Here is a 15,361-nt window from a genome sequence, read left to right as displayed (position 1 = left end):
ACTGAGATTTATAGAATCCAGCAAGAACAGAATACACATTCTTTTCAACAGCACATTGAACATTCACCTCTCTAGATGATATTCTGGGCCATAACACAAATTCTAAAAAATTTAAAACAACTGAAATTATAAAAATTATGTTTTCAAAGCATATTGGAATTAAAGAGGAACAGAAAGACATTTAGACAATCCTTAAATATTTAGAAATTAAAGAATGCATTTATAAATATCCCATAAGTCAAAAGGAAATAAGGGAAATTTAAAAGATATTTTGAACTGAATGAAACTAAAAATGCAAAATATTGAAGTCTGTGGAACACAGCTAAAGATGTAGCTAGAAGGAAATTTAGAGCATTAAGAAGAAAGGTCTCAAATCAATTATCTAGGCATCTTAAGAAATTAGAAGAGAAGCAAATTATTTAAGAATTAAGAAAAAGGAAATTATTTAAGTAATCTTGACACCTCATGTGGGGCTCAAACTCATGACCCTGAGATCAAGAGTCTCATACTCTTCTGACTGAGCCAGCCAGTCATCCCAAGAAAAGCAAATTAAATCCAAATGTTGCAGAAAGAAGGAAATGAAGACCAAGTTTGAGAGAAAATGAAAATAGAAAATCAATAGAGATAGCCAAAGAAAGGAAAAGCTGGTTCTGTGAGAAGAGCAATTAAAATGCATAAATCTCTAACTAGACTGATGGTGGGGGGGGGGAGAGTAAAAAGAGAATACACAAATTACCAATACCAGAATGAGAAAGGTGACATCTTTAGTAATTAAACAGTTATTAAACAGAACAAAAAAGGACTATTACAAACTTTATGCTTCAAAATTTGACAATTTACGCTAGAGGTCAGCATGTTATGGTTTCTGGGCTAAATGACCCCATGAGCTAAGAATGGTTTTTACATTTTTAAAAAGGCTATTAGAAGAGGAAGGCAGAGGGGGAGGAGGAGGAGGAAGAGGTGGAGGAGGAGGAGGAAAGAATATGTGACAGAGAATATATATGACCTGCAAAGGCTTTATATTTACTATTTGGTCTTTTATAGAAAACATTTCCTGACACCTGACTTAGGTGAACTAGACAAATTCTTTTTGAAACACTCAAATTACCAGTGATTGCTCAACAAGAAATAGATAGCCTGAATAGTCCTACATGTATTAGGACAGGACTTGTGCAAGGTGAGGTGAGTGAGGCAAAGTGAGGGTGCCAAAGTTAAAGACGTACTTACTTTCAGGATCTCCCTAATTAAAGAAAGTGAATGCTTCTTAAATGTTGCACCGCTCTGGAAAACAGTTTATCAATTTCTTATGGAGTTAAATATATATTTATAATATTATCTTGTAATAGTACCCCTATGTATTTACCTAAAAGAAATGAAAACAAATGTTCCTACTAAATGTGTATATGAATGTTTATAGTAGCTCAGTTCATAATTATCAAAACAACCCAAATGCTAAAAAACTGGTGAATGGACAAAGTGTGTTACATTCATTCAATAGAACACTACTGAGTGATAAAAAGGAATGAACTATGCAGGAATGTTTCATGCAATGTGTATGAATCTCACAAAGATTATTCTAAGTGAAAGAAGTCATATTTAAAAGGCTAAATACTGCATGATTTCATTTTTGTAATATTCTGATAATGGCAAAATTATAACGACAGATCAGCAGTTGCCAGAGGCCGAGGTGGTAGGAGGGGTTTGATTACAAAGAGGCAAAGGAGAATTTTGAGGGGCGATGAAATTGTCCCATATTGGGATTGCTGTGGTCATTACACAACTAAATATATTTGTCAAAACACACAGAATTATTTATTAAAATGAGTTAATTCTGCTATATATAAATTATAACAACTCAAAGAAAGGGAAAAATGAGTGAGGAACATATAGAGGATTTCCAGGATATGTTTTTTTTTTATTATTATTTTATTTTTGAGTATGATCGGCACACAATGTTAAAACGTTTTTTATCTTTTTTCTTTTTTAATTAATTAATTTTTAAATTTACATCCAAGTAAGCATATGAACAATGATTTCAGGAGTAGCTTCCTTAATGCCCCTTACCCATTTAGCCCATCCCCCCTCCCACAACCTCTCCAGCAACCTTCTGTTTGTTCTCCATATTTAAGAGGCTCTTAGGTTTTGTCCCCCTCCCTGTTTTTATATTATTTTTGCTTCCATTCCCATTTGTTCATCTGTTTTGTATCTTAAATTCCTCATATGAATGAAGTCATATGGTATTTGTCTTTCTCTGACTAATTTCACTAAGCATACAACCCTCTAGTCCCATCTACATAGCTGCAAATGGCAAGATTTCATTCTTTTTGATTGCCAAGTAATACTCCAGTGTGTGTGTGTGTGTGTGTGTGTGTGTGTGTGTGTGTGTGTGTATACTACATCTTCTCTATCCATTCATCTGCTGATGGACATTTGGGCTCTTTCCATACTTTGGCTATTGTTGATAGTGCTGCTATAAACATTGGGGTGCATGTGTCCCTTCGAAACAGCACACCTGTATCCCTTGGATAAATACCTAGTAGTGCAATTGCTGGGTCATAGGGTAGTTCTATTTTTAATTTTTTGAGGAACCTCCATACTGTTGTCCAGAGTGGCTGCACCAGTTTGCATTCCCACCAACAGTGCAAAAGAGACACGCTTTCTCCACATCCTCGCCAACGTCTGTTGTTGCCTGAGTTGTTAATGTTAGCCATTCTGACAGGTGTGAGGTGGTATCTCATTGTGGTTTTGATTTGTATTTCCCTGATGATGAGTGATGTTGAGCACTTTTTCATGTGTCTGTCGGCCATCAGGATGTCTTCTTGGAGAAGTGTCTATTCATGTCTTTTGCCCATTTCCTCACGGGATTGTTTTTTGGGTGTTGAGTTTGATAACTTCTTTATAGATTTTGGACACTAACTCTTCATCTGAAATGTCATTTGTAAATATCTTCTCCCATTCCATCTGTTGCTTTTTACTTTTGCTGATTGTTTCCTTTGCTATGCAGAAGCTTTCCATTTTGACGAGGTCTCAATAGTTCATTTTTGCTTTTGTTTCCCTTGCCTCCGGAGATGTGTTAAGAAGTCGCTGCGGCCTAGGTCAAAGAGGTTTTTGCCTGCTTTCTCCTCTAGGATTTTGATGGCTTCCTGTCTGACGTTTAGGACTTTCATCCGTTATGAGTTTATTTTTGTGTATGGTGTAAGAAAGTGGTCCAGGTTCATTTTTCTGCATATTGTTGTCTGGTTTTCCCAGCATCATTTGCTGAAGAGACTGTCTTTATTCCATTGGATATTCTTTCCTGCTTTGTCAAAGATTAGTTGGCCATATGTTTGTGGGTCCCTTTCTGGGTTCTCTATTCTGTTCCTTTAGATACAGTTTTTGTGTCAGTACCATACTGTCTTGATGATTGCAGCTTTATAATACATCTTGAAGCCTGGGATTGTGATGCCTCCAGCTTTGGTTTTCTTTTTCAAGGTTTCTTTGGCTATTCAGGGTCTTTTCTGGTTCCATACAAATTTCAGGATCGTTTGCTCTAGCTCTGTGAAGAATGCTGGTGTTATTTCCAGGATATGTTTTTATGTGAAAAAAAGAAAAAAAAACACAAAGTGCAAAAGAATATCTATAATATGTCACCTTTTGGATAAAAGAAAGGAAAATAAAAAAATATGTAAGAATACAGAAAACTGGAATAACACTATTAACCAAATGACTCAATTGACATTCTAGAGTGTTCTGTCCAACATGAGCAGGATGTACACTCAAGTGCACCCAGAACATTCACCACGATAAGCTATTTTGTTGTCTGTGAAACAAGTCATAATAAATTCTAATAATTCTAATTGTAGAAAGTATGTTTTCTGACTACAACAGAATAAAATTAGAAATCAATAACATAAAGATATATGGAAAATCTCCAAATATTTGGATATTAAGTAAGTCAAGGAATTTGGGTGAAGTAGTATGCATTTCCAAATCTATGCACTAGTGATTGGCTAAATTTTCCAGGCCTAGAAGGTGGTGCTTGCATGTGAAAGATTATTTGTTAAAACAAAATCTCCCAGAGTAAAAAATCTATGTGTAGAAAAGAGAGTAGGGGTACCAGGTGGTTCAGGCAGTTTAAGCATCTGGCTCTTGGTTTCGGCTTAGGTCATGATCTCACGGTTTGTGGGTTCAAGCCCCACATCGGGCTCTGCACTGACAGTATGGAGCCTGCTTGGGATTCTGTCTCTCTCCCTCTCTCTGCACCTCTCCTGCTCACTCCTTATCAGAATAAATAAATAAACATTAAAAGAAAGAACAAAGAGTAGAAGGAAATAAATGAAAATTTAGACATGTAGATTTGTTTGGATGATGGAGGTATAGGTTAATTCTGTATCTGAGTTTTCCAAACCTTTTTTTTTTTTTTTTTAGCCAATGCATTGTATTTTTTAATACTGAAAAGCATTACCACACAAAAGAGAGAGGTAATCAAAGAACTTGTTAGCAGCACTCTGCTGGAGAGGTACCTCCTCCAAGAAGCCTTTCCTGACTCTCCTTGCTGGCTTCATGCCCTTTCTCTGCATACCACCATGGCCCAAGGTGGTCTCTGTCTCAGCCTTTCACCTGTTTTATAATCATCTGTGTCTGTGTCTCTCTCCTCACAGTCTGGTCTCCTTAAGGGCAAAGATTGTTTCAGGCACAGATAAGTGTTTACCAGGTGAAAGAAAGAATGTTACATACACCATTTAACATTAGATATAGCATCTCTATTCCACATACCATAGATATACCATAGATTTGGTTGGATAAACCATCTCTCCTCCCATCAGGAAACAGGAAATGTGTGGAGAATTCTGTGAGACAGGGCTTTGGAATAGGAACCAAAGGTGTGGCTGCTGGATGTTGGTCACAGAGGCCAGACACTATGTCAAAACCAAGCTTAATCTATCTGATAACAACGAATCAGTGACTTGCTTGATCTGAAAACAAGGGATTTTGGAGGCTTGGGCCATGGATGGCAATTAATAAGTTATAGAGAGTTCCTACAAAGATAATACAAGATGGCCCATGGCCTAAAGGAAGAATCTTTGGGTACTACATAGACAACTGATTTTCCTGTTCAGGTCAGCAGGGCCCTAACTGTGCCTGAGCAGGTAAACAGAGGAAGTTCAGCCCAGTCTGATGCCACTAAAGGTGCAATGTGGGTCCATGCTAAGAAAGATTAGTGAGAGTTCTGGAGGGGAAGAATGAGGAATGGAAGAGCTGGCCTGGAATGGAAAAGAACTCAAGTGGTAGGAGGCCCTTCCATGGCCTCTGGCCAACATACTGCATTATTATAATTCTGTGTGGCCAAAGCTTTTCTCCATCACAGGACACCCACAAGCTGCACCTCAGCGTCACTGCACAGAGCCCAGTGTCAGTTACCCTGGATGCCACTCTGCCCTGCAGATTTGCTCTGTGTCACCTTCAGCTTTTCCTATTCACATCGAACAAACTACAAGTAAAGACTTGTGGGGATCTGTCTGCTTTTCATCTTTAGTATTCTTCTGAGTTTACAACTAGACTGAGTCCTGTGCTATTGTGTGTACCCAGATTTATGTATAAATGTTAAAACACCATCTGGAAAAGCAAATGGCTCTTTGAAGTCTGTGGAGAAGGCACCAGATGGAAGCTTATAAGGCTCTTGCTCCCAAAAGCCCTGCTTCCAAAACATCCTCAAGTATGATTTTTAAAAATATCGTTCAGCAATCCTGGGCTTTGCTATCAATAAAACGTATATGTGGAAGCATGCATCTATGTGTCAGTGTGGAGAGCAGAATAGCAGTCCCCAAATTGTTCGTGCTGTGATCCCCAGAATCGGTAAACATTACCTTACATGGCAAAAGTGACTTTGCTGATGTGATTAAAGGTATAGACCTTGAGACAGGGAGATTATCCAAATGGGTACAATCTAATCACATGAGTCCTTAAACATTTGAACCTTTCGGGCACCTGGGTGGCTCAGTCGGTTAAGCTTCTGACTTCAGCTCAGGTCATGATCTCACAGTTGGTGAGTTCGAGCTGTGCGTCAGGCTCTGTGCTGACAGCTCGGAGCCTGGAGCCTGCTTTGGATTCTGTGTCTCCCTTTCTCTCTCAGAAATAAATAAACACACACAAAAATTTTCTTTTAAAGTTTGAACCTTTCCAAGTTGTGGTGGGAGAGACACAGTGACAGAAGAGTCAGAGAATGGTACCATGAGGAGGATTCGGCACCCTGTTACTGGGTGAGCTGCAGGGTGCTTTGTGCATGGACCAGAGAGAAGCCTTTAGCAACTAGGGGCAGCCAGGTGACAGCCAGAAAGGAAATGGGGACCTCAGCCCAAAAGCCACAGGGAACTGAATTCTGCCAAAGCCCGAATGAGCAAGGAAGTGTGTGCTTCCCAGTAGCTTCCAGAGAGGCATGCCACTCTCCCAGCACCTTGGTTTTAGCTAGCAAGACCCATGTTGGATTTCTGACCCAAAGAACTATATGGTGATAAATTTGTGCTATTTTAAGTTTGCGGCAATTTGTTCTCTCAGCAATAGAAAACTAATACAGACTGGGCGCCTGGGTGGCTCATACTCGTGATTTTGGCTCAGGTCATGATCTCATGGTTCATTGGTTCGAGCCCTGCTTGGGATTCTCTCTTTCCCTCTCTGTCTGCCTCTCCCCTGCTTGCGTACGTGCTCTCTCTCTCTCTCTCAAAATAAACAAATAAATGTTAAAAAAAAAAGAAAACTAATACAGGCAAGAAATCATATACTGCATTTGTTTAAAAGGTTAAAGCTTCTGAACCAGTGTTTTTCTAATCTGTGGACCACAGCCCATTAATCTTTGGCCTTTACAAGTATTAAATTTTTTGAGGTGTCTTTGTTATACCTCAGTAAAAAAAGAAAAAGGAAAAAATATCACAGTGCATTTCACAGGTTCTTACCCCCAAACTGTACCCATTGTGACAAATATTGGTACCGATTGTGACAACTTAGTGAGGGAGACAGCACAAAGGATGTAGGTGGGCTGCAAATCGTGTTTCCAGCTTCTGTTTACTGAGGCCACTTAATTCAGTAGTAAATAACAACTGGTTTTACCATTAACAAGATGGAGAGAAAGTTTAATTTTAACATTATTGTCATTTATAGCTGTGACACGCAGGAGAATTTTACCTGCAGTTAGCAATGAGGCTTCCCGCTGAGTTTATATGTGAACATCCACATAACTTTTAACCAGATATGTGAATAGTAGCTTTGTCCTCGAGGGTTCTGCAATGGAATAAATTTGTGAGCAGGAATTAAAGTTATTCCTCATTTTTAGTTTTTGTATTGTTTGTTTTGTTTTTTCTTTGGGTTATATATACATATGAATAGAATAATATTTGACATGATTGAATATGCAAGGGTAAAGTGTTGCTTCACGAAATACTTTCCACTTTTGTAGATATGTTTAACAGTGTTAGGTCATGATGTGAAATGTGCTGCTGTATGTTGTAGTCTGAATACTGTTCTAGGTTGGGCCATTGAAATGCAGTTGCTATGGGTAAAATTTATATCATGATCGAACAATCTGTAGTATAGGGATTTTTTTTTTTTTTTTGCTACAAGACCGTTTACAAAGGCAAAAATATTAAGAGGAAAAGAATTCCCAGTGGGTAGAGGGTTTTTTTTCAAGGCATCATTGAGGTATAGGCCTCAGGCTACCATGCAGGGTAGAGATTCCTCAGAAACCACATAAAATGATCGTGGAACTTCTGGCCTCCAAATCTCTATTTCTGGTCAGAGTAAGGAGGATACAATTTCTTTCTTTCTTCTTTTTTCTTTAATGTTTATTTATTTTTGAGAGAGAGAAAGAGAGAGTGAGAGCCGGGGAGGGGCAGAGAGAGAGAGGGAGACACAGAATCCGAAGCAGGCTTCATGCTCTGAGCTGTCAGCGCAGAGCTGGACGCGGGCCTTGAACCCACAGACCGCAAGATCATGACCTGAGCCAAAGTCGGACGTTCAACCAACTGAGCCACCCAGGCACCCCAGGTGGATACAATTTTAGTTGCTCTCTTTACTCCCAGCAAGGGGATCCCTTGCCCATCCAACTTCAGGTCTGCCTGGGCTGGTGTACCCAAGGCCACTCTGTGTGCACTGGCACAGGGGCACACTTCTTTGTGGCTTTGGGCTGTGTAAGAAATTACCACAAAACATGGTGGCGTTAAAAAAAATAAGAAGTATTATCTTTCATAGTTTCATAGTTTCATAGTTTAACTGGGTGAATCTGGCTTGAGGTCTTTCCCCAGGTCGCAGTTAAGACACGGACAGGGATTGTAGTCATCTGACAACAGGGAGATTGAATTCCAAGAGGCTGCAAAAGCTGATGTTGGCTGTTGGCTGCAGGCCTCATTTCCTGCTCACATAGATGTCTCTTTGGGGTCTCCTTGAGTCTCAACACCAATGTGGCAGTTGGCTTCTCCCAGAGTGAGTAATGCAAGAGAAAGCAAGATGGAAAGTCTCTTATGACTTTACCTCAAAAGACATACTCCATAATTTCCACACTACCCTATTCTTAATGCACTTCATCCATGTTCACTACAGGAGGGGACCACACAGGGTGTGAACACCAGTAGGCAAGAGTCCTTGGAGGCCATTTTCAAACCTTCTTACAGACTCCTGAAGCAATCTGATATACAGAGTGCACTAATTTACTTTAGCAGAATAAGGACCTAAATTATAGTTGCCAAAAAGTGATGGAGTTTCCATAAGATTGTAATTCAGATCAGGGGCACCTGGGTGGCTCAGTTGTTTAAGCATCCGACTTCAGCTCAGGTTATGTTCTCCCAGTTCATAGATTCAAGCCCCGCATCAGGCTCTGTGCTGATGGTTCTGTGTCTCCCTCTCTCTCTGCCTCTCTCCTGTTCATATTCTGCCTCTCTCTTGCTCTGCCTCTCTCCTGTTCATATTCTGCCTCTCTCTTGCTCTCAAAAATAAATAAAACATTGAAAAATTTTTTTAAAAAAGAATATAATTGAGATCAGCTTGGGAATGAGAAGATGAACCCATATTAAATTAAACCTATATTAAAAAAATTTTTTTTTTCAACGTTTATTTATTTTTGGGACAGAGAGAGACAGAGCATGAATGGGGGAGGGGCAGAGAGAGAGGGAGACACAGAATCGGAAACAGGCTCCAGGCTCTGAGCCATCAGCCCAGAGCCTGACATGGCTCAGAGCCTGACGCGGGGCTCCAACTCCCGGACCGCGAGATCGTGACCTGGCTGAAGTCGGACGCTTGACCGACTGCGCCACCCAGGCGCCCCAAATTAAACCTATATTAAAAGAACAGTAGGCAATCACTATGACATGGACACCTTATTGAAAAATCCTAGGGCATAGACATGCTTAGAGAAAATCAGGACTTGGAGACCACCCCTCCTACTACAAATGCCAAAGGTGTGAGTGATAATGGTCGGAAATTATACCTCACAGGTGCCATGTGAAAATGCATTGAGCAATGACCTCCGGCTATCGTACCTGCTGCACGTGTACATCTGGCCAAGAAGGATCAGGTGCAGGTAAGCTCCCAAGGGGCTATTAGTGACGTCTCCCAAGAGGGGTGGGGAGGGAATGGCAGCAAAGAGAGTCACCTCTGTGCCTGGAGGGCTTGCTCCCTCAGGGGCTTGTGCACACAGGGCATGCCTCCTGCAGAGCTGGTGAGCACCAGGGCTGATCCCTGCATCCTGAGACGTGGAACAGCCTTCTTCCCCGAGAACTGTGATTTTTCCCAAAGGTCAGGCTTTCTCTGTAGACCTGAGTGGGCCATGGCTGGTCAGTCTGTGGGAATAGGGCTTCTTATTGGGGGGAGAAAGTAAAACTTGTCGGTACCTGTGGACCTCACTACCCACATGCCACTGACCTGTAAAGCAGTCAAGCCAGTGCTCCTGTCTCACAGGTGGGGACACGTTTCTAGGTGTTGCCTTTTGGAACTTCATCTGCATTTTCTTATGCCTCTTCTCTTTTCCTCTCCTTTATTTGGCCACATGTTTAAAGTACGTTTTTTTAAAAGTTTTTTTTTTTTAATGTTTATTTGTTTTTGAGAGAGTGAGACAGAGAGCAAAAGGGGAGGGGCAGAGAGAGAGAGGGAGACACAGAATCCAAAGCAGGTTCCAGGCTCTGAGCTGTCAGCACAGACCCTAATGTGGGGCTCGAACTCACAAGCTCTTACATCATGACCTAAGCCGAAGTCAGGTGCTTAACTGACTGAGCCACCCAGGTGCCCCTAAAATATGTTTTGAAAATAAGTTCATTTACTTTTTTTATACAATTAATAGTCATGTGTTTTAAAATTTAAAGGCCATAGAGTGACATAAAAGGATGTAGAGTGAAAGCTTCCTTCCTATCCAGTGGTGGTACATGTTTAACAACTTACTTTCCAAAAATGGTGCCTCATGTAACAATGTGTGTCAACTATACTTAAATAAAAGAAAATTAGAAAAAAGAGGGGTGACTGGGTGGCTCAGTCATGTAAGCATTTGACTCTTTATTTTGGCTTGGGTCATGATCTTATGGTTTGTGAGTTCAAGCCCCACATTGGGCTCTGCACTGACAGTGTGGAGCCTGCTTTGGATTCTCTCTTTCCCTTCTCTCTCTCCTTCTCTGCCACTCACACTGTCTCTGTCTCTTTCAAAAGAAATAACTAAACCTTAAAAAAATTAAAAAAAAATCTGTCTCTCCCTCTTCCTCTGCCCTTCCACCATGTGTGTGACCACTTTCCCTCACTCTCTCTCTCTGAAAAATAAACATTTGAAAAACAATTATAAAAAGGAAAGAAAAGTGGTTTCCTTCTCCATCAGGATATCTTGGGCTTTTCTGTGTGCAGGTTGGACCCTGAGAGTGAAAGGGAAAGCAGAAATTGCCAGGCCTCTTAAGGTTGGGGCTTGGAAGTCACAGAATGACATGTCCACAGCACTCTCCCGGTCAAAGCAAGTCAAAAGACCAGTCCAGATTTAAGGGGTGAGGTGATAGATTCCACCTCGTGGTGGAAGGAATGGCAAAATCACATTGCAATGGGGAGGTGTGATAGCGGGAGGGGTGGGGCATGCTGCATAAATCGGATGGCCCTGGGTGTTTCTGTTGCCACAGCCCAGGGGCACAGACCTATTAAAAGACTGAGGCCTCATCATAGGATTACAGAACAGATTACAGAATGCTTGCCCTCTCCTTAGTCTTACCACCACATCAACAGGGCTCCTGGGTAACAATGTGGTTTACAGCTAACAGAACTATAACGATCAGACTCTACTTAAGGTGCCATTTCTAGGGAAACCCAAAAATAACAGAGGAGAGAAAAACAAGGACACTGGAGGACATGGAGGTCTCTGACATGCACAGCTATGGCAAACAGTAAACACAGCTAACTGCTGGCCAGAAAAACACAAAAGTTCACACTGAGGCCTATTTACCTCATTTCTTTTTACCCGGTACATCATGTATGGGTTTTAAGCAAAAGTTACAGGCATACAGGCAGATAATTGTGGAATTATCACAATGGGATCTTTAAAGTAACAAGCCAAGGGCTCTAATGGAAAAAGTGGACAATATGCAAGAACTTCTGTGTCCTCGTAAGATGTAAAGGCAAGTGGTGCCTGAGTGGCTCAGTTAGTTGAGTGTCAGACTTGGGCTCAGGTCATGATCTTGGAGTTTGAGTTTGAGCAGCGCATTGGTCTCTGTGCTGACAGCTCAGAGTCTGGAGTCTGCTTCAGATTCTGTGTCTCCCTCTCTCTGCCCCTTCCCTGCTTGTGCTCTCTCACTTTCTCTCAAAAAGAAGCAAGGTTAAAAAAAAAAAAAGATGGAAGGGCAAGGGAGCTCTCTGGGGTCTCTTTCTGTAAGGGCACTAACCCCATTCAGGAGGGCCCCACTCTCATGACCTAATCACCTCCCCAAAGCCTCACCTCTAAATGCTATCACACGGTCAGGTTTTACTGTATAAATATGAGGAGGACACAAATATGCAGTCCATAGCAGATGGTGAAAAGATCAGTGATCTGCTAGGGATTTGGGGGAGAATTGTAGAGGTGAAGCGAGGAGTAGGTTATTATTTTTCGTTAATCTTTAACATTTATGATTTCCCTCTTCTAGATAGATTTGATTTTTAAATATTTTATTTTATTAAAAAATAATTCTTTAAATGTTTATTCATTTTTGAGAGAGAGAGAGAGAGACAGACAGACAGACAGACAGAGTGCTGGCAGGGAGGGGCAGAGAGAGAGGGAGGCACAGAATTCCAAGCAGGTTTCAGACCCCAAGCTGTCAGCACAGAGCCGGAAGTGGGGCTGAAGCTCAGCACCCTGAGGTCAAGACCCGAGCCCACGACCGAGGCTTTACCGACTGAGGTATCCAGGCGTCCCTACAGAAATTTTTGCACAGCGATTTATATTGGGCAAAAAAATTTTTTTTCCAAAAAAAAAAAAAAAAATAAAAAAAAGGTAAGCAAATTGCCACTGCCAGTATAATCTAAGCTAAATCGTCTCATAAAACTTAAAAAGTTTTCCTTTTCACACGCTCCCAGGAACAGTAGTTATCAAAATTTAGGGGTTACGATAGTCTAAGATGCCCAGAAACATTAAGAAATTTTGTGCTTTAGTTGTGCAGCAGTGCTTTTCATATAAGGGTTTAAGGAAGTAGCTTCTGAAGCTCCCCAAAGTCCAGGTCGGAAAAAAGGCTGAAACCCCAATTCGGCTTCACCAGCTGGTACAGCTTTGGGTCTCAGCTGTCGGCTCCTAGTCCCACTCCCCAGACCGTAAAAGTGCTCTCTTCCCAGCCACACTGCACAGCCAGAGAAAGGAGGGAGGCGGGGACTCCTCGGATACAAGATGGCGACCACACGACGCTCTAGGCTGCCCTAGCCGCGACTCGGTAGCCGGAAGTCCTCCGGCTCTCGCCAGTAGGAAGCGGAAGTAAAAGGCAGTAGGCAGCTGGGTTATTGCTTTGCGAGACCGGCTTGTGAGGGGAGCCGCGGGAAAGGCGCGTGTCGGCCGCTCACTGGCGCAGCCGCTGCCGCCGCCGTCACCGCCCCGCCCCGGCGTTGTCGCTGACATCGTCGCGGACGAAGCGTGGCCCCAGCATGGGCAGGAAGGGGGACGCGAGCGGCGCGTGTGCCGCGGCTGCGCGGCCGGTGACAGGTACCCCTGGCGTGGCGTGGGGAGGTCTCGTGGACGGGGACAGGGTCTGGGACGTGAGGCGACCTCGTGCCTTGGTCACCTTGAGCTTCCGCTTCTTCCCTGACTCAGTTTCTCCTTCTGTGTACTAGTCCTCCCCCTATTTGTGACTCCTCCGAGTTGCCCTCACTGGTCTTACGGGCAAAGTATAGTTTCTGCGAGAGTGGACGCGGACTCTCTTGTAGCCCTTTTTGAGCCTTTACTGAAGAGCTTTGAGATCCGTGTGCCCAAGTGCAGAAGGAGGTGGGGGAAGTGCCCTAACTTGAGTTTGGACCACGTCTGACCCTAAGTAGGTTGAGAACCAGCAGTTTGCAGGACTCTGATTGGAGAACAACTTGATCTTTTTGTAGATTTCTGTTTTTTCCCTAAAATGAATCAGGGTGATGCATACTGGTTGCCATTTTCATTTAAGTACGAGGATCTGTTGGCTGGTAATTGGATAATTCGGTTTCACTTTTCGTGTGGGACCTGCCAGAAGATCTGCGTACATCGCCAATAAGTTATGGATGTGAACTGTTCTCCGTTGGCCAAAACCTCTAGATTGTTTTTCATTTCTTGCCAGATGTGAGAACTAGCATATTATGTTCATTTGAAGTCTGGGGGTCTTATGTCTTACTGTGAGATACTATATTGGAAACATTCATCAAGCACTTGCCAGCCAGTTTTAGTATGATGTTTGAAGACATTTAAAATAGTTATTTAAGGCCACAAAATAAGGGATGATGGTAGCCTTTCCACTTGACCTGCTTTAGACAAACTTAGTTGGCACTCATTTTTATTAAAGGAAATAAACATTGCTTTGTATAGTTGTGTGGCAGTTGTACAATGCACGCTTACCTTGAGGGGAAGAATTTGAACTATGTAGAAAATTCTTTTAGGTTTTTTTCTGCAGTTACCTGTGATCATTTTCATATCAGATGTATAGTAACTACTTTTATCAAAAATTAGCAAATGGTTTTGCTAACAGCTATAAATACATATTAACTTTAATTATTTGAGAAGTAAAATTATTTCTTGAGGGGTCGTTCCTAGTATTTTTCTCACTGTTAATCTTGTATATTGATGCTCAGATGGCTATCTATAAACTTGCAAGGTGCAAGTTGGTTTTTTAAGAGATTGTCAGCTATTATCTTCAGTTTAGAAATGGAAAAAGAAAAAGTTGGTGATTTATAATTTTATGCCTCTTTTTTCCAAAAAGTGAAAAGTGTTTGGGGCGCCTGGGTGGCTCAGTCGGTTAAGCATCCAACTTCGGCTCAGGTCACGATCTCGCAGTGAGTTAGTTCGAGTCCCGGGTCGGGCTCTGTGCTGACAGCTCAGAGCCTGGAGCCTGCTTCGGATTCTGTGTCTCCTTCTCTCTCTGCCCCTCCCCGACTTGTGCTCTGTCTATCTCTCTCAAAAATAAATAAATGTAAAAAAAAAGTGAAGAGTGTTTGCCAAACTGCAATTTTCATTAATATTTCCAAAATTTTACTGTAGGTCAGTGAGCAAGAGATAGTCATTGAACTAAGGAAGCTGGGCCACGGACTAGATCTTACAGATATAACATTTGCACCTAGGACTTATTAAAGAATGTTTTTAATTTACCCATTTTGCCACAAGCATTATGCCTGTGATCATGGAGTGCCACCTTGGGATTCTGACAACGATTATTTCTTAGACTGTTCATATTTATTTATTTATTTTTTTAAAGTTTATTTTTCAACATTTATTTATTTTTGGGACAGAGAGAGACAGAGCATGAACGGGGGAGGGGCAGAGAGAGAGGGAGACACAGAATCGGAAACAGGCTCCAGGCTCTGAGCTGTCAGCCCAGAGCCTGACGCGGGGCTCGAACTCACGGACCGCGAGATCATGACCTGGCTGAAGTCGGACGCTTAACCGACTGCGCCACCCAGGCGCCCCAGACTGTTCATATTTATAAGCAACATTTAAGGACCACTAGGATCGGAGTGTAAGATTCTCATAAAATGAAGGCATTCTCAAACAAAAGGCCGCTTCTGTGAAGCTCTTCTGCTTCTCTAAACAGTCTTTTCTTGTGGTTTTACCTGTTGCATCTAGGCTGCGGGGTCTGGGTAGGAAAGCTCTTCTTTAGTGGCCACTTTCCTCTGTCACCTCCAGCGGTGCTATACCTTGCCCCAAGAACTGTCTCTGTTTTTCGAACAATTCAAGGGGAAT

The 15,361-nt window shown here is 42.0% G+C and overlaps 1 protein-coding gene across 2 annotated transcripts in view; it reads left to right on the top strand.

Moving 5' to 3' along the window:
- Positions 1-12,939: 12,939 nt before the first annotated feature.
- UGGT1 (UDP-glucose glycoprotein glucosyltransferase 1) overlaps positions 12,940-15,361 on the top strand; it is a 112,356-nt gene continuing 109,934 nt past the window's right edge. For both annotated transcript variants that reach the window (XM_040474705.1, XM_040474704.1), the window contains exon 1: positions 12,940-13,150. In XM_040474705.1, the coding sequence (XP_040330639.1) occupies positions 13,093-13,150 (58 nt within the window). In that variant the 5' untranslated portion in view covers positions 12,940-13,092. The remainder of the gene's footprint in view (positions 13,151-15,361) is intronic.

Source organism: Herpailurus yagouaroundi, unplaced genomic scaffold, assembly GCF_014898765.1.
Source record: "Herpailurus yagouaroundi ecotype Mexico unplaced genomic scaffold, PumYag 140, whole genome shotgun sequence".
NCBI classification, from domain to species: domain Eukaryota; kingdom Metazoa; phylum Chordata; class Mammalia; order Carnivora; family Felidae; genus Herpailurus; species Herpailurus yagouaroundi.
The sequence above is the reverse complement of the archived record's forward strand: the minus strand, read 5'-3'. Positions and strand labels throughout refer to the sequence as shown.